The sequence below is a fragment of the Nymphaea colorata genome, chromosome 4 (assembly GCF_008831285.2).
Source record: "Nymphaea colorata isolate Beijing-Zhang1983 chromosome 4, ASM883128v2, whole genome shotgun sequence".
Classification (NCBI taxonomy): domain Eukaryota; kingdom Viridiplantae; phylum Streptophyta; class Magnoliopsida; order Nymphaeales; family Nymphaeaceae; genus Nymphaea; species Nymphaea colorata.
In genome coordinates this window covers 24,216,156-24,235,898 of record NC_045141.1, presented here as the reverse complement: position 1 = coordinate 24,235,898, position 19,743 = coordinate 24,216,156, and the positions used below count along the sequence as shown (strand labels likewise).

Genomic DNA, 19,743 nt, shown 5'->3' with positions numbered 1-19,743 from the left:
CTAAGATCCTGTGAGAATATTGCTTCATGTTCAAGTCACTAGAAATTGACAACGTGGTCCACTATTATTCACAAGAATTGACTCATTTTCTTTGCCTAATTTAAAATCATCTATTTAATAACATCTTAAAATCTTATTATATCATATTATTATTACTATATATATATATTACTCTTCACAAATTAAATGGAATCATAAGATCTTTTTCAATAATAAAGATGATTATCATTGAGTTATAAAATGTTCAAAAAGGAATATGTAACAATAATTTGTCATGTATATCTATATCAAATAGTTTTCTCAAAGGTAGCTTTGAGTTGTCGGCAGTTTAAGAAAGGGACTGAAATTGCTTTTCCAATTTTAGAAGCCTTCAAAGCTTTTATGGAAAATGACATGCTCTAGAATTCAAATGGAGTTCTGCTAAAGTGACAATAGTGGGTATGGGCAGCAACCTGAATTCGAACATGAGCCAGGTTGGAGTTTGGACCAACCCGGTTGATGTGCCTTTGTTGTGGGAAGAAATAAAACACCCATGGAATGTACGCACTCTGTGTGCCACAAAAGTATTGATTATGGGACCAAAAGTATATTTGTTTGAAAAGAAGTGGGGAGTTTGGACAACATCCCCATCTTTATCAAAACCAAGTTTTTTAACGAGTTTTAAAAACTTTACTATTTTTTGTTTGGGTGATACGTATAAAATATAAAATTTTAATAACACTAAGGAGATCGGGTTTTTAACTCTCCTAAGTTTTGCCAAAACTGGATTTTCCTCAAACCCGATTTAAATACCAAAGATCTAGTTTTGAAGACACAATTTTGTCTCAAAAATCCTGATTTTGGGTTCTCATCATCCAAACATCTAAATCATAAAAATATCGTTGTATAATTAAGCAATTGCATTGTAGTGGAAACTATCCAGACGTTAACGAATGTTGTTCACTCAACATTGTCGAACGCGCAGTAGATTCAAATTGGAACGCCAAGAATTTCCAGCTTATCATAATCTAAGTAGAAGTTAGATGCATAAACGAATATATCGACAGCTAAATCGCAACGGCTCGTGAATGACAAGAAAAGCTAAGGTGGGTGTGACTCGTGATTTTGAAAATGAGGTAGATGTCAGGACAACTTTTTCTTCTGCACGTTAAATTGTTGATATTTTTCTTATCGAAAATGATAGCTAAATCGGAGCGACTCGTGAGTGCCAAGAAAACCTTCGGCGACTGCGACTCGTGATTTTGAAAATAGGGCAGATTTCAGGACAACTTTTCTTCTTCACGTTAATATATTTAAATTGTTGACACATGTGCATATATATTTATATATGCATAGATTGTTTTTGTCAATAATTTTTTCTTACAAATTAACATTGTGCAATTTAAAACTTATTATTTGCTAAACAAGTTATAAAAGTAACATCCATCGAGTTTAATCTTATGAAACCAAACAGATCCCCAACAAAACTTCAACGACCATGCACATTTTTATTTCTCAATGTTTTGCATCAGAAAAAAATGGTGCACCGGCCTAACTGAGACAAGCTGCCGAATTGAATCGGTACCAAGCTCGGCAAAATGAGCTTCCTCCCGAGATCCACGCAACACGTTTCGGACTCCCGTCCGAATCGTTTGAAACCCGAGTCAGCGTTCGCCCAATCGGGACCTGCCAGCACGAAGTGTCCAGTTCCGTGAATTTTTGAAAGACGAGGAGCGTTTGGGGATCTGGGGCGAGTAGAATGAGACAATTCGCCACGTGGCACGTCACTGTGGTTCCTTACAAAAACATTTCGTGGAGGGAACGCGAGAGAGGATTAATACGAAGAGGTGCCGACGCAAATTTCTCCCTGTGTAAATCCCCGCGCTTCTCTCTCATTGACATCGTTGGTGCGGCGTTCTCGATTCGACAGCGGAATGAAGGCCACGGACTTCAGGCATCGGCCTCCATCTTTAATTCCTCCTCGACTCTTTTTTGATCTTGGTGTTAGTGGAAGGAAGAAAGCGAGATTCGTCTTAATGAATGAATGAATCGCCGGAATTGCGTATTCGGAAGTTGCCGTTCCATATGATATCTGTTGCCTTTTCATCTGAGCCTTCTTTCAGTTCCTGAATTCTCCATTATCAGAAATTGTAGGAGAGAGACGCCCTTTCTGGACCTCTTTTGTGGCTCTAATTCGCAGCAGAGAGTTGGGCCCTTACGCAACTCTTTTGGTGGGTTTTTTTCCGTCGACTTCACGCAAAACGAGGTGTTCGTTTTCTTTCGTTCCCTAATCGTTTCGAGTTGGGATTTTTTCTTCTTCAATTGGCGTTCGATTTCGCCGACATTGGGGGTGATTGATTGGTCAGAACGGGAGATTTGGTTGGATTTGTGTTTGTTTCTTAGCTGTGTTCATAGATTTTAGGGTTTCTAGTTTCTGTTGTAGTTTGATCGTTCTGGTTCGTTTTCCCATAGCAGGTACAGGCTTCTCTTAGATTTATAGTTTCTTTTTTTTCTTCTTCTTTTCGTGTGGCAATGATCGAATGGATTGTGGGTCGAAGGCTGGATTCTGATTGTGGGTAGGGATGAATAAGATGATTCGGTGTTTCCAGTTTTTGGTGTTCCTGGGAGGGTGTGAGTTTGGTGGTGGCTTATCAGTCTAGGAGGAATTTGTTCTTTTTTGAGTTGGAGAACCATGACGGATATGGAAACTCTGCAGCAGAAACAGGGGCCGAGCGAATTGATCGAATCGCCAAATGCCTGTGAGGAGTTTAGGCGAGGTTTCGAGGAGCTCGTGAGGGATCATCTCGACTCCCGTATGTCGCTTGCCTCATGTAGCGGCGAGTCCGGGTCCGGTGTTCGCTGCGGCCGGTGTTGCCGAAGGTGCTTTGACGATGGGATGCAGTATGAGCCTGTCGATATCCGCCGTCTTCATGACGACATGTTGGAGGATGAGGACGACGAGGGTGATCAATTGGTCCGCCGGAGACGGCGGTCGGACCTTGAGGGCGACGACGTCGCGGAGTCTTCGGCTGCCAGGAGGCGTTATTCGCGCATTTTGAGCAGGTGGGCAGCTCGGCAAGCTCAGGATATGATAACCACGATAGAACGGCACAACCGGGAGAGGGAGCTAATGGCGCTTTCTCGCTTACATGCCGTCTCTATGCTGGATTCATCTTTTCTAAGGGAGTCAACGACTTCAAGAGGGCAGGCTGCTGTGGAGCGGCCAAGCACTGGGGCGTCCTTGATTCGTCAGAGGTGGAGGGAGCTCGAGGATGAGAACATGATCAACCATGCTCGAGATAGAGCAAATGCTAGGCATTCTGATAGTGATTCCCCTAGATACAGAAGGACGGGAACTGTTACTCCGTCGAACCATGGAAATGAAGACAATCATGGTATACTAAGTAGTACTAATATATCTCTGAGCCAAGCGAGTGTGCAGAGAGGCAACTCTGAGGTTGAAAGTGTCGTTTCTGAGGAGACTCGGTGGCTGGAGGGTGATCATAATGTCACCGAGGTTGCGAGGGCTGGAAGTGAGAGCGATTACGGGATCTGGTCTCATGGCCAAGCAGATTCCCAAAATGACGATGATGGCAATCGAACCTCAAGTAGAGAACCATCCCCAGATCTTGGTGAAGGTGAAAGAGAGAGAGTGAGGCAAATTTTCCGGGGTTGGATGATGGAAAATGCAAATGAATCATCTACCATGTCTAGAAGAAGCAGTCCCAGAGCCGAATTGCTCGGCGAAACTGAGAGGGAAAGAGTAAGACTGGTGAGAGAGTGGGTTCATATGGCAAGCCAACAGAGAGATGCTCGTGGTAGGCATCAAACACTTGAATCTGCTGATGAAATGAACAACATACCGAGGCAAGCTGCAGGGAGGGAGGAAGCAGTTCAGGGTGGGCTTGCAGGTGATGGTGATGAAAGACAGCCAGAGCATATAGGTAGAGACCTACTCAGGCTCCGCGGAAGGCAGGCTTTACTTGATCTACTGGTGCGGGTTGAAGAGGAAAGACAGAGGGAACTTCAGCGATTACTAGAGCACCGGGCTGTTTCAGACTTTGCTCACCGCAACCGTATCCAGGTAAATTAATAGTGGTCATGGTGGTGCTCGTGTACATATTTTGTAAAGATGAGTTTGCTTATGAAAATCTTCAAAAGAGACTACTGTGAACAGATTTTTTTCTCCATTAAATGATGAGAAACACTTTTTATCTTGTGGCTGCTCGTATTTTTCTGACATGGAGCTCTCTTTCAGTCACTTCTCAGGGGCCGATTTCTACGGAGTGGAAGATCAGAAGATGAAGAAAGGCCACCTTCATTGGCAGCCAGAGAACTTGGCCAATTAAGGCAACGACAGAGCGTTTCTGGTTTAAGGTTGGTCTCTTGTTTTCTCCACTTTCCAACCTTTTGTCAAAGCATCATGAAGTCGGATGTGTCTCTTTCTTGTTTTCTTTACTCTTTTTCGATTTCTTCCATGTTTACATGGTTTACTGTCAGTGTCCAACGTGCCTTTAATTTTTTCTCCATCTCCTGGTTCTAATGTTACTAGAAAAAGAAGTTTTCCTAGTTTATTTTGGCAACAGATTTTATAAGTTCGGATGATTATTCATGGGACAAGTATGCTATAATGGATTAACCTTAGGCGTATTTAGGTGGCACCCTTAAACACTGTGTTGGAGGCAAAATGTTGGTTTGCTTCCAAAATGGCATTTAAGACTTGTTTGGGTGATGGTCGAAATTGGATTTGTGAAAAACTCAGTTTTGACGACCTGAATAACCTCCCTTTTCACAAAAAACGTTGTTTTGGTCTTGTCACCCGAACAGAAAACTGGTTAAAAGGCATGGTCTTTATAAAACCTGGTTTCCACAAAATGATCTTTTTTGAGGGTGTCATCCAAACACAATCTTATCCTTTTTCTTGTTCATTTGTAGCTCCAACGGAGTTTCAAACCTTTTTGTGGTCGTCTTGTTTCTCTTGATGCTTTCTTTTAAGTAAACTTAAGTTTTTTTTTTTCTCTTCCTACCTACCTAACCTTATCTCACCATTCAAAGTGTCATAGCATCTGAAAATAAAGTAGTACATAAACTGTCTTATCCGAATGTTGTTTTTGCAGTTGATGTTTAGTTATTTTTGTTAAGATGAATTTCTTGTAGTTTTCCAGCAGTAGTACATTGTTTCATTTACTTGTTTTTTATGTACATGATAAGTTCACAAAGTCAGTAAGGTTATTATGCTGTTCTCATATATATAGGCAATTAATCAACTGATCTCACATTTTCAAAATGGCACCCACATATCTGACCTACTGGCAGGCCTATACATAGTTGTTGGCTAGATGCTGATGGTTTATTGATTTGCTAAATAATATAAAAAGCAATGGTTAGATGATTTATCATCTGATTATGCATTTTCAAAAGGACACTCAGATCTCGTCCATTGGCAGCGCCTAAGACAACTGCAGTATAAAACACCATCACAGTACCCTTCTGGAGTAGGAGAGAAATTATCTGACCAGTACAACAGTTCTAGCTGGGCAGATGCAACTATACTAGTCATGTCACAATGCAAGTAAGATAATGCCTTCTCTTGTGCACGGCCTCTAGCTTGAGCCAGGTTTTGCAGTTCCTAATGCCACTCTCTCCCTTTTTAAGTTACAAGCTGAGTCCTGGATTATCATGCCAAAGCTTTTCTTTGAAGTTTGAACAACCACCCAGTGGAGGTCCCTTCTTGGTCTCCTTTTGTTGTAGCTTCAAAGATATCGGTCTAAGTTATAAGCTGAAACAAGGATTGAATTATCATGCAAAAGCTTTTCTTTGATCAACCGCCATTGCCTGATCAGCCTTAAAATACATGACGAACACAAAAATCTTTAGAAAGCTTGGATGCCCCAAAGTTTTCTTTACCTTTTAAATGTACATTTGTATTCTCTAAATGAATTTTCATTGTATCTGAAGTGAACCAAGGCTGTAATGTTGTGACAGTGATTCTCTCCCATTTATTGCATTTGTAATACTATTATTATCAACACTCCTAAGAGATTTTCTCTTGGATATATAGCAATGTGTCTATTATGTGATTGACACTGGCTTTTGGTTCAGATTTCAAAACATTGTTCGAATTCAAGCAAGTGCTGCTACTGATAGTGTAAATGTTTATGGAGCTGATCAATTAGCACCACCTTCAGTGGTTCCTGATGCAGTCCAGAATGAGTCCCAGCCAAGATATCATGGATCTGGTGGGGATCAAGTATCAGAACATACAGAAGCCATTGAAAGTAACACGTTGACAGTAAACGTTCAGGAAGAGAATTTACAGGAAGGATCTTCAGAAGTCACACGAAGGGATTGGCAAGAATCCCCTGAGTTGCGGGTCATTGAAGGGCAAGACAGAGTTGCAGAAGAACCAGAGGGAGATTGGCAAAATCAACCTCAGGATCAAGCACTGATAGATGAAGTTCAAGATAGGGATGATGGCGATTTGCAAGAACATGGTAGGTGGCATGATGCAAGTCCTCAGGTTGCTGTAGATAATTGGCAAGAACAGCATCGCAATGTTTCAAGAATGCAGAGAACCTCCATCAGAAGGATAAATGGATTTCAGCCTCCTGATGATGATGGTGTGTACAGCATGGAACTGAGAGAGCTCCTCAGCAGGTGTTCTTTTCTTGGAATATGTATGCCCTTTTTGTATTTATGGGTCTCATGAACTGTCTGACTGTTTTGATTTTAAAGTTTCCCGAGAGAATAAACATTAGTAGCTTTTTTTCTTTCTTTTTTCTGATGACATTTCTTGTTGCAGGCGAAGTGTTTCAAATCTTCTTAGAAGTGGATTTCGTGAAAGCTTAGATCAATTGATCCAGTCGTATTTGCAAAGGCAGAGCCAAGCTCCTGTCGACTGGGATTTGCAGGCTCTGGGCCATCATGAGGCTTCTGTAGAACAAACTCAGGATCAGCCGGGAGAAGGTGGTCAGGCTGAGGATCAACTTAACCCTAATATTAGACCTGTAGTAACTTTGCCAGCTCCTCCTGTACCACCACCACAGCCTCTTTGGCATCGAGGTCTTCAAGCAACTGGTTGGTCCAGACAAAGCTTGCACCGTTCTGAAATGGTGTGTATGCTTCTTTTCAACCACATGCATTCTGTATGGTTGTGTTGAATGATTCCCTCATTTTATGTTGCCTGCCTTCACTTTTTCTCATTGGTAGACATGCTCAATCAGCATACTGCACGGTGAAAGGATGTTACCATTTGCGTAATTTTTTTCTTCAAAAGCAAAATTGGGCACAATCTCAACTTCAGCCTTTTGTGGACTATGACTTGATTTTTATATGGTTTTATATTAAATGTTAAGGTGCCTAACAAGTTGAATTTTGCTAATTAATCTGTCATATAGCTCCTGGCTAAATGAATTTCAGATGTCAAACTAAAAGATCGTAAAATAAACTGCTAGTAAATTTTTAAACCCATACTATATCTCTAGTCATATGGTCAGTCCTTTATTTGTATGTTAAGAATATCAAAGCAGAAGAATTATGGTAGTAAAATTACAAAGTCTGTTGAGATTTTGAACATCTGCTTCTGAATTTGGAACCTATGCCCCTTAGGTCCATCATTAATTGTGCATCCACATCATTTCTTTGTGTGGTTCATTGGATCTGGAGGAATATTATTTATAAACTTAACTGTGATGTCTCTCCCTTTACTTGCCAGGTGCCCCATGATCTCCATAGCTTTCTGCTCTTGATTGCTAATTTTCAATTGATTCAACTCTCTAAAGATGCCTGCTTTTTATTGCAGGAATGGGAGATAATTAATGACTTGAGAGCTGACATGGCTAGGCTTCAACAAGGGATGAATCACATGCAGCGTATGTTAGAGGCTTGTATGGATATGCAGTTAGAGTTGCAGCGCTCCATTAGACAGGAAGTTTCTGCAGCTTTAAATCGAGATGGTGAAGGAAAAGGTCAGTTGCGTAGGCTGTGCTGTTGATCTCCATCTTAACTATTACATGCTATATTACATGCTATAATGTTATGCAATGTCTAATACCAGGTTTCTACCTTTTTTGGCCTTCCTCTATTTCAGCTACTCTCAAATTTGTTTTCTGTGGGCATTGGTAGCAGTAGAGAAGCCAATAATACAGGCAAGGGTGGGCCTTTGACCCCTAAGCCAGAATGTTTTTCAACGTGGAATTTGAGCAAGCCACTACTTAAGTTAAAGTAATTTATGCCCTCCATTGTTCCCAGCTTGTCCTTGCAGTAAAAAGATGGGGGAAAAAGTTGCCTGTCTTCCTTCAGACCTTGACTTCTCTACTTCGTCGATATTCTGGTCATTGATTGTGCCATTCCTGGGGAATTGGAAAATTATATGAAATTTTCCTTTTGAGACGAGCAATTGGTGGAACCTATAATGCTTAGATATAGGTGTTGTAAAAGTGTATCATATTGTGTATCGGTCAGGCTGACCTATATACTATATTGAGATGGAACACAGATTTCGTTTAATTCTTAAAAAATTAAAAAATAGGAAGCATAGGGAGAAAACCAGGAAAAATCTTGAAAAATGTGTTCTATATAAAAGATTCATAGTACATACATAATTCATCATTGATAAGATATAATATGTTAACAACACACTAAAAATAACTCGATAAGTATAAAATTTGAAGTGTTTTACATTACATCACACCATACAATTTGCCAAATGAAAATTGAAATTGATTAGTGTCATGATCATCATCAATCAATACAATAACCATCACCTTGTTTATCTTCATCCTTATCTTCATTATGGATTTCATTGTTAATTGCTTTATAGTTGTGTTCTCTCTCAAATTGATGATTTATCACTCAAATCAACTATTTCTTTCAAAAAATCTACTGACCCTACCTTCTAAAGCTCAGAAAAGTGTTTGGAATAAGGGGAGTCAGCAGTTTTAAAACGTAACTTGACACAAGAGTGTCGGTTTCTTTTAAAACGCCCTAGCTGCATATCATGTGAAACAGAGTGTATCAGGTATATCATACAATGCAGATGTAGTACATATGAAACGGCTGATGCACCACTGATATACTACATAGTTCTATTTGACCTATATGGTTCATATCGTATAATACGGGTCCATATCATACTTTATGGACAATACTGCTTAGATATGCTTTCACACATAAGGGGACTGGTACAGAAAAGGGAGTGAATGGAGAAGGATTTTATTGGCAGGGAGGAAGTAATGCATCTCCACATGTTTCGGATTCATTGCACTTGCTTTGGGGGACATGAAGTTGACTTTTTGCTTTCTAACTTTGCCTAATGACTGTTTTGGGTTTAACAAGCAACAGCCTGTTAAAGTCAGATGTATAGTACCTGCAGGGAACTAGCAGGTCATGCTTCATAGGTCATGCTTAGTGAAGCTGCTGGGTCAGATGCCACATAGGTCATGCTTAGATGCATAAGAGCAACTCTAGATAGTTATCTCCTATTGGCTTCACTGCTGCAAGAGTTCATCATTCACGCCAGCAATTTTTTGTATGTTCCAAGTGTTAAAGTCAGATGTATAGTACCTGCAGGGAACTAGCAGTCGACTGTGCCAATACCTAGTGAAGCTGCTGGGTCAGATGCCACATAGGTCATGCTTAGATGCATAAGAGCAACTCTTTAGATAGTTATCTCCTATTGGCTTCATTGCTGCAAGAGTTCATCATTCACGGCAGCAGTTTTTTGTATGTTCCAAGCGTTAAAGTCAGATGTATAGTACCTGCAGGGAACTAGCAGTCGACTGTGCCAATACCTAGTGAAGCTGCTGGGTCAGATGCCACATAGGTCATGCTTAGATGCATAAGAGCAACTCTAGATAGTTATCTCCTATTGGCTTCACTGCTACAAGAGTTCATCATTCACGCCAGCAATTTTTTGTATGTACCAAGCGTTAAAGTCTGATGTATAGTACCTGCAGGGAACTAGCAGGAATTTATGTAAATTTATAATGATAAACAAATGTTTTAAGTTACTAATATTATATAGAAATGTTAATATGAGATTTAAAAGTTGCTTACTCATGATCAGAGAAAAGAGTGGGCTGTAGCCATATGAATGCAGCACGATGTTGCAACGTTGAAGTTTTGGCACCATGTGTATGTTGTAACTTTACAATCCCTGTATAGGATTAAACAGTCGATACTTCTCAGGTGCTGCCACTCTAGAAACAGAGTATGCAGCCTAAATGACATGCAGAATGCATCTATATGCTCTTTCAAAACTGTTAGGATAAATTTTGTGAATCTTAAGATTGGACTGGAAGATATCTGATACATACTATATTGCAGGATCAGGGGAAGGGTCATCTTTAGATGGTTCAAAATGGGGAAATGTTCAGAAAGGGTTGTGTTGTGTTTGTTGCGATAACAATATTGATTCTCTGTTGTACAGGTGTGCCCCCCTTCTCTATCCCTTTTGGACTTCCGCAACTGCTTATCTTGGCTTGACAGTATATGTTCCTCTCTCAATATTTGCTTATTTGCTTTGCAGATGCGGGCATATGTGTACGTGTTCTAAGTGTGCTAATGAGTTGGTCCGAGGTGGTGGCAAGTGCCCACTCTGTCGTGCGCCCATTGTTGAGGTGATCCGGGCTTACTCCATACTGTAAAAAGAAAACGTCTTGGAGTTGTGTTTATGTGTCCTCTCTCTCTCTCTCTCTCTCTTCCCATTGTTTTGAAACCATATTACAGGAGATGGTGAATACGAAAGGCACCATTTATTGATGATCTACCGAAATAAAAGTTTTAATTGCAGAAGTCCTCGACATCTGTTTTTCTTTTAGGTTCCCTTATGTCAACAGTTAATATATATATCTTGCTGGTCAGCGCTTGCTGAATGCTTTACAAACTTGTCTTCAAGGACCTGATATACAGGTTGTTTCTTAGGAGTGAGGATGCAAGGATGCATCTGGTTAGCCAGTTCTCACTGAAATACAGACGACAGATTAGTTGACAGATACGCATTGATTTCTCGTGTAAGATTTTGGAAAATTAGATATATAGTTGTAGAATGCAAAAATTGAGATGAGTGCGTACATATGTATAAGAGAGAGAGAATCATAGCTTCCAATATGCAAAAATTGGGATGAGTGCGTACATATGTATAAGAGTGAGAGGGAATCATAGCTTCCAATTTATCCCGTTAATTGATGTGTCTAGTTATGATTCTTTTAATGGATGTAAAATAACTAAATTTCTAAGATTCAAGAAAAACATGGAAATCGGATGTATACATTAGATTTTATAAAGTTTTGACACAGCTTTAGTCTTTTGAGCACAAAGTAATTTAAGCATTGAATTTTTATGTTTTTTTGTGAGGTCAAAAATATTACAAGTCAGTGACACAAAGCTAATGTTATAAGGTTATAAAAGCTCAGGGTTTTATCTTTTTGAGCATGAATTTTTGTTTTTTTTGTTTTTATATAATCTGTATTGATTTGCTATTATTCGCAGCCCAGGCTCAAGCCCAACCCAGGGCCCCAGTCAAATGGCCCGCAGCTCGTCCCAGCCTGACTATATATATATATGTATGCATGTAAAATCACAATAAACAAATTTTATTTTTAAACATAAACAAAGCTTGCCCTTAAAGTAATTTGGGACTAAGAGAGATTTTTAAGGGAAAAACTGCATTAAATTACGAGACAAATTATTTTTGAGACCATGTTTTTGACACATTCCGCTCATCTGTGTGGGAGTTTTCCTACAGTTTCGTCCCCAAGCCAGCGCTGACAACTTTCAAGAAGCGGACACATCCCTAGGTGGTTTAATCCATTCTAAAATTGAATATGGACTTGGATTTGGGCTGCAAGTGACTTTTGATGCTCAACAACTGTCGGATCAGAAAAGGTCCAAACAGAATCCGCAATTCATTATATCATCATTGCATCAAATGAACTGAAGCCAGAGTCGGGTCTAGCGTCAGGAACAAAAGTTTTCTCAATGAAAAACTGAGAATTTTTGAATTCCAAGTCAGATTTTAGGTCTTACCCTGGGATCCTTGGTTTGCCAAGTCTCAGATATGGGTATGAAGGTTGATGGGTTAAGATTAAAAAAGAACTCTCAGTTTATGTTTTGCTCAAGCAAAAGAAGATCTAACATGAAGGAGCTTTTGATGAGCCGAATCCAAGTCAACAACAATTTTCTACCTTAATGGCGAATGCAATGCCACCCTAATTGCGTGTTTGGCAACACTGCACTACTGTTCCATATATCTGCCCTAAAGATTGAAGTATATTGAGCAGATGCATGAAACAATGAAATATTTATATTGTTGTCAAAAAGCCCCTATCAATCCTGTTTGGCCGGCCTGATATGCGGCATCACTGATCTTTAAAAAAGAAACTTGATGCTTGTGCAAGAAACCTTGAAGGATCGACAGAACAGAAGCCTCTACTGCAGGCCACATCACAAATACCATCCTAGTAGTCCTCTTTGCTTTTACTTTCATAATGATTTTTTTCTTTCTTGCTAAACAGGTTTCTCTGGCATTCTCATCCTTCCCCATGAAGCCAAGACTCTCCCCTCCCTCTCTCTCTCTCATATGCCAACGTGAAATCATGGTAGCCTTTTGAATACCAAATCTATAACTTGATTCGTCTCACTCCCAAAATCCCAAGCAATCTCTCTAATGCCCACAAAAAGAGAAACGGCCTTTCCTTTTTAGCAAGCTAGGCCTAATCAAACACTACCAGTTTAAGCCAAAAGATGCTCCTCCTTTGATCTAGAAAGGTGTTCCATTAAAACTCGGCGGAATTAATTGTTCACATTGCAGAAACAACCCTGAAATATTAAAAAAAAATAGATGTTGGGCTGTTCTAATAGTAAGTATATGTTGGGCTGTTCAGTTTTATGCCACTCAAAGGTGAACCTTAAGATGGTCCCTCAACACGCCATTATCAAAGCAAAATTGGTTCCCTTCTTTTTAAAAATATCGTCTTGTTAACTTGTTTTTCTCCTCTCTTTCAAAGGTTTCATGTTAGCTTTGCACTATGCTTGGATGGAAGGAAAACAAGTGAAAGAGAAGACGGAAAAGAAAAGGAGAAGAAAGGAAAGGAAAGGACCTTTCCCTTGCGTAGAGAGATTGAAATTACATCATAAACTATTTTCCTTTTCCTCATTCTTCATTTCTTTCCTTTGCACCCAAACAAAAGTTTTAGCTCTTCTTTCATTTCCCGATTTTTTTCTTTGCACCCAAACAAACTTTTTTAGCTCTTCTTTCATTTTCCTCCCCATTAAAAAGTTATTCAGACACTGCTGATGACTAAGATAAATTTGAAAATAAGACATCTTGTCCAATAAGTTGACGGAATTTTACAGTTTTTGTTTGAAATGACTAAGATAAATTTGAAAATAAGACATCTTGTCCAATAAGTTGACGGAATTTTACAGTTTTTTGTTTGAAAGAAAAGAAATCACATCGTTGAAGTCAATTAAAATCGAAAGATCAGAGTGTCTCATAGGCTTAGCTTGAACCCAACTTGTTTCCGGCGGCACGAGTTCGACCCGAGCCACGGCCGCACGGTTCCGTCGAGAATCGAATATGCGAAACGGATGCCCTCAGGCCGAGCCGGGAAGTATAAGAGGCGGCCTTCTATCCAACACATCTTAGGGTTTGAGGGGGCGCCTCTCATTTTTTTCTCCTTGCTTCCCTACTGAGCGCCTCTCTCTCTTCTTGCTTCCTCACTCCTCCTTCCAACCCTTTTCTGGTGTCTCTCGAGGTACGATCCCTTCTCCCTGTCTTTCACGATCGTGTACTCCGATTTCCTTGCTCAGATCCGTTGTTTGATTAGCGAGGTTGATGAACATCTTTTCGTGTTTGCTTGTGTTTTTGCTTTTTGGCTCAAATTTGTTCTTCTTTGCATGTGTTTCTCTTTAGTTGTTCAATTGTCCTGATCAGCCTCTAGATGATAAGCTGCGGTTTCATGCAGGATATTAAGTTTTTGATATCGACTTGTGTGGTTAGTAGACGTTTCTCGCTCTTATATGGCGAGCGAGATATGATCTGTCATTATTTGTGGCATGTCTTAATTTATCATTACACTTTTCGGTTGTTCATGGCTATTAGTATCGGAAGTCATGGTGTCTTTCTGGTTTTATTGTGGTTTTGCTGATCGATTACTTCTTTTGCTTACTTTGGTCTGGTGTGCTTGCACGCTGTCAAACAAGAAGTAGCTTTTCGATCTGAAAAGTTCATTGATGTCGAGGAAGGCACTTGATATTCAACGAATTGGAATCAGTTACATGTTAATTTTTCTCGCCTTTGATGCAATATGGGGTTACTACCACTGCTTTCCATTCTTCATAATTCATATTGGTTGCCTTCTATAATTGTTCTGGTAACGTGATTCATATTTTCAAAGTCCAATCATTGGTTCGTGATCGATACTGAAAGCAGCTATGTGTGGGTCTACCAAGAAAGGATGCTTTGTTTATGTCATTCTGGTGTTAACCTGAAATGTCAGTTGCATGAGTTGTATTGTTTTTTCTTCTTTCAGTGTCTACGTTTTGTTCAAGTTAGTTGTGGCTCTTATTTAAACTGGTCATGTTACAATCCAAATAGAACCATGTCAAAATTATGTTTTTAAGACTGAAGGATGAATCTGAAGCACACCGATGCTGTTCAATTATACATTAAGTCAAACTTGATTAGTTTTGTCAATTTTCACTTCCCATATTACGAATCATCTACTTACTAAGAATTTTTTTCAGAGGAATTCCTAGGCGATTTAGATCTTGGTTTGCCACAGCTCTAGTCATTCCTGAACAGCAAGAATGACATGGTTTACGAAAGCACTTGTTTGTGTAGGAAACTGATAGTTCATCCTCATTTCCTAGTCTCCGGCAAACACAAGGAGGATTATAGCTGCTATCAGGCAATATGAAACCCAAAGCGCCTAAATTAGTCTGTCTATGTGTTATCTTATGCCAATGTCTTGAGCCTTCCGTGGCTGAAGGAGAGTTCTCAGGTTCTTGTTAAAAAATACAAAGAATTAGCTGGTGTATTGATTTTTGAGTGACACTCCCTTAAAGATCTATCTCTATTACTGGTTGGTAGATGTTGATTGGTGGATGGAGGATACATAATGGGCTGTAAAAGTTCCTGCTAGAGTTGTTTCACTATAAATAAGTGCACTATGTAGTATGTACTACATAAATAGACAAGTTATTGTTATTTTTCTGGTGCATGATATATAATTCTGGCATCAACTCTTCATTCTTCATCTCTCTATGAACCATATGCAGCTTCCTCAGATATTTGTTTCTTGCCAACTGCTAGCACCTTTTTAAGAATTTAATTGACATAAAGTTTGTTGATTAACAAGAGCAGTTACCCAAACATTTGAAGTGTTCTGAAATTTTGTTTCTTCCTTTTTGGCTTTGTGATGTCTTGTTTTTGTTTTGATTTTGTGCATGTTTTTTATTTGTTTTCCTGGTGAAATAATCATTGCTTTCATTGCAGGTGCCCATTCTCCAACATATATTTTTTGTAATCTAAACTAGCAAAAATGGTAAGAATTTGCAGAGCCATTAATTTCACGTTTATTGACTGCATACATCATGTTTCTGATGCTCGAATGTGGTTTGTGTTTGCAGGTGAAGTTTACAGTGGAAGAGCTCCGTCGGATCATGGACCTTAAACATAACATTCGTAACATGTCTGTTATTGCACATGTGGATCATGGTGTGTAAAATACTAATTCATCAACTGAATGATCTTTTTATTTTGTTACTGAATTCAGAAATACAAAGTCTACAACTGATTCTTTTCGTCTTTCCCCTTTAATTTTTGCAGGCAAGTCTACTCTCACTGATTCTCTTGTAGCAGCAGCTGGAATTATTGCCCAAGAAGTTGCAGGTGATGTTCGCATGACAGATACTCGCCAGGATGAGGCTGAGCGTGGTATTACAATTAAGTCAACAGGGATATCCCTTTACTATGAGATGACTGAGGAGTCTCTCAAGAACTACAAGGGGGAAAGATCAGGAAATGAGTATCTAATCAACCTGATTGATTCACCTGGGCATGTTGATTTCTCTTCTGAGGTTACGGCAGCTCTTCGCATTACAGACGGTGCACTTGTGGTGGTAGATTGTGTTGAAGGAGTGTGTGTTCAAACGGAAACAGTGCTTCGTCAAGCTCTTGGAGAGAGGATTAGGCCTGTGCTTACTGTCAATAAGATGGACCGCTGTTTCCTTGAGTTGCAGGTTGAAGGGGAGGAAGCGTATCAGACCTTTCAAAGAGTGATTGAAAATGCAAATGTGATTATGGCTACATATGAGGATGCATTGCTTGGTGACGTACAGGTTTACCCTGAGAAGGGAACCGTGGCATTCTCTGCAGGACTGCACGGTTGGGCTTTTACACTGACAAACTTTGCCAAAATGTATGCATCAAAGTTTGGAGTCGATGAGTCCAAGATGATGGAAAGACTGTGGGGTGAAAACTACTTCGACCCAGCCACCAAGAAATGGACCAACAAGAGTACTGGTTCTCCCACATGCAAGAGAGGATTTGTTCAGTTCTGTTATGAGCCTATCAAGCAAATTATAAATACCTGTATCAATGATCAAAAGGACAAGTTGTGGCCAATGTTGCAGAAACTTGGTGTTACCATGAAATCTGAGGAAAAGGAGCTGGTGGGCAAGGCTCTAATGAAACGTGTCATGCAGACCTGGCTTCCAGCTAGCAATGCACTTCTTGAAATGATGATATTCCACCTTCCGTCTCCTTCCAAGGCACAGAGATACCGTGTTGAGAATTTATACGAGGGCCCTCTTGATGATCCTTACGCTAATGCTATTAGGAACTGTGATCCTGAAGGCCCTTTGATGCTTTATGTTTCGAAGATGATTCCTGCATCTGACAAGGGTCGATTTTTTGCCTTTGGTCGTGTATTCTCTGGAAAAGTGTCGACTGGCTTGAAGGTGAGAATTATGGGACCCAACTATATTCCAGGGCAGAAGAAGGACCTGTATGTGAAGAGTGTGCAGAGAACAGTTATTTGGATGGGGAAAAAGCAAGAATCTGTTGAGGATGTTCCGTGTGGTAATACAGTTGCCATGGTTGGTCTGGATCAGTTCATTACCAAGAATGCAACTTTGACAAATGAGAAGGAAGTAGATGCACATCCGATCAGGGCAATGAAGTTCTCTGTTTCACCTGTTGTCCGTGTGGCTGTTCAATGCAAAGTTGCTTCTGATCTTCCCAAACTTGTGGAAGGTCTGAAGCGTCTGGCCAAGTCAGATCCCATGGTTGTCTGTACAATTGAAGAATCTGGCGAGCATATCATTGCTGGTGCTGGAGAATTGCACCTTGAAATCTGTCTCAAGGATCTGCAGGAAGATTTCATGGGTGGAGCTGAGATCGTGGTTTCTGACCCTGTCGTGTCATTCAGGGAGACTGTACTGGAGAAGTCTTGCAGAACTGTGATGAGTAAATCTCCAAACAAGCATAACCGTCTCTACATGGAAGCCAGGCCCATGGAAGAAGGATTGGCCGAAGCCATTGATGATGGACGTATTGGCCCAAGAGATGATCCCAAGGTGCGGGCCAAGATACTCTCAGAAGAATTCGGATGGGACAAGGACCTTGCTAAGAAGATTTGGTGTTTTGGGCCAGAGACTACTGGACCAAATATGGTTGTTGATATGTGTAAGGGTGTTCAGTACCTGAACGAAATCAAGGATTCTGTGGTGGCTGGATTCCAATGGGCATCCAAAGAAGGTGCATTGGCTGAAGAAAACATGCGTGGCATATGCTTCGAGGTGTGTGATGTTGTTCTTCATGCTGATGCAATCCACAGAGGTGGTGGTCAGGTTATTCCCACAGCAAGAAGAGTTATCTACGCTTCTCAGCTGACTGCTAAGCCAAGGCTTTTGGAACCGGTCTACCTTGTTGAGATCCAAGCGCCGGAGCAGGCTCTTGGTGGTATTTATGGAGTTCTTAACCAGAAGCGTGGGCATGTGTTCGAGGAAATGCAGAGGCCTGGTACACCGCTTTACAACATCAAGGCATACTTGCCCGTCATTGAATCTTTTGGTTTCTCCAGCACTCTGCGGGCTGCGACTTCTGGGCAGGCATTCCCCCAATGTGTTTTTGACCATTGGGATATGATGAGCTCTGATCCAATGGAGTCCTCTTCACAGGCTGGGCAGCTGGTGGCTGACATTCGCAAAAGGAAGGGTCTCAAGGAGCAGATGACTCCATTGTCCGAGTACGAAGACAAGCTTTAAACAACTTTTTAGGAACCGGGACTTCGTTATTTTTAGGATTATTTGCTTGTTGTTGATGTTAAATTTTTAATACTCTTGGAGTATCGATACTATATCCTTATTTTTGTTTTTCCGCTTAAATTTTGGTCATGTTTGCTGGATTGTGGTGAACTTGCAGTGTTGAGTATCTTGAGCATTGAATGAGGTATTATGCTTAATTATCCTTTTCTCGTTTATTATTGATCTTATTAATCGGAGTGATTTTACCTTCAGCAAGTTTGTCCTTTGTCTTTCATTACCGGTTGCTAGGTAAGCCTACTATTTATCAAGTCATTGTCCCAGTCTATGGTAAATTGCATTGCCCCTATAATGTTTTCTTTCGACAGTCTGTTTAGGCCTTGTCCCTATAATGTTTTCGGAGGACAAGGGCTCTGTGTAACGCCTTGTACCTGGCAACTTCCACCATTTTTTAATGCCTGTGCGTAACTTATATTCCCACCTCGAGTGTCTTGACTTTGCTGGTCGGAGGTCGTGTAGGTAAGAGTTCCATCAGCATTTCACTTCTCGGTGCTAAACTTCTGAGCATTTCACTTACCTTGGCTCTACAGTGGGTTTCTTCCCACCTGTCCTCAGAAAAACTTGTTCACATTTTGGTAGTCGTGAAAAAATGGAAAATAAAGCAAGCAAGAGGGAAAGGGGAGCGGGACTCATTGGAGAATTTGTCATATAAGATGTATACATGAAATTCTTAAATATGCTTTTTACAATTGTTCCATCTCGTGGTTTAAGTTATATTATAGCTGTACGCTAGTCGGGAGATTCTTCTCCAAAAATTAAATAGTTAACATGGAAATAGTGTGAGGTATTTTCACATAGAGTTATGGAGCCAAAAGGTTCAAGTCGTTGATGCTCAAAATCTCGCAACATTTTTTAAATATCAATACAGTGTTCATCTTATTATCTGGTATCCTCTTCAATATTAAATACGAAGATGCCGACTCTTCTCGGCCTGGAAGATCTACTTAAGTCTTAGTTTCCTTTGATTTGTTCTAATATGAAGATATGTAGTTGGTTTTACAAAATAAGAAGTAAACTAATGAAAAAAAGAACTTAATTGAGCGACATATATAATTTGGAATCCGGTGATTTGCTTGATGTTTAAGTTGCAGCTAAAGCACGAGGCAGACTATCCGGTTTCACATGTACTCCTCTCCGTTAATTAGTTGGCCCAAGCGTTGCACAGAGCTGTGTGTGTGTGTGCTCTGTTGGTCGTATCAAGGCCGTGGTTAATGTTGTTCTACGCACGGACCTAAGTTATTACTGGCTCACTCCAAGATAGATGGCTGACATGAGAGAGAGAGAGAGAGCGTGTGTGAGAAAGAGAGAGATGAAAGTACTGTTGTGAAAGATATCCAAGACTTGTAAGTCATTCTCAAGAAGAAAAGAGAGAGAATACAGAAGAAAGGCTTTGCATTTAAGCACTCAATATTTCAATGGCGAAATGGCAAATGC

The 19,743-nt window shown here is 40.2% G+C and overlaps 2 protein-coding genes across 3 annotated transcripts; both read left to right on the top strand.

Annotated features, from left to right (window-relative positions):
- The first annotated feature begins 1,819 nt into the window (after positions 1 to 1,819).
- LOC116252563 (uncharacterized) lies at positions 1,820 to 10,773 on the top strand. 2 transcript variants are annotated; one of them, XM_031626911.2, is made up of 7 exons: positions 1,820 to 4,063; positions 4,238 to 4,356; positions 6,082 to 6,636; positions 6,782 to 7,091; positions 7,781 to 7,946; positions 10,306 to 10,408; positions 10,508 to 10,773. In XM_031626911.2, exons 1-7 carry the CDS (start codon positions 2,672 to 2,674, stop codon positions 10,623 to 10,625), a joined length of 2,763 nt encoding a protein of 920 aa, XP_031482771.1. In that variant the 5' UTR covers positions 1,820 to 2,671; the 3' UTR covers positions 10,626 to 10,773. The 2 variants fall into 2 exon arrangements, with proteins under 2 accessions (XP_031482771.1, XP_031482772.1); XM_031626912.2 differs by lacking the exons at positions 10,306 to 10,408; positions 10,508 to 10,773 and adding an exon at positions 8,069 to 10,280.
- A 2,821-nt stretch (positions 10,774 to 13,594) lies between these two features.
- LOC116252614 (elongation factor 2) lies at positions 13,595 to 18,452 on the top strand. The gene is made up of 4 exons (XM_031626998.2): positions 13,595 to 13,736; positions 15,479 to 15,527; positions 15,613 to 15,700; positions 15,812 to 18,452. Exons 2-4 carry the CDS (start codon positions 15,525 to 15,527, stop codon positions 18,250 to 18,252), a joined length of 2,532 nt encoding a protein of 843 aa, XP_031482858.1. The 5' UTR covers positions 13,595 to 13,736; positions 15,479 to 15,524; the 3' UTR covers positions 18,253 to 18,452.
- The last annotated feature ends 1,291 nt before the right edge of the window (positions 18,453 to 19,743 follow it).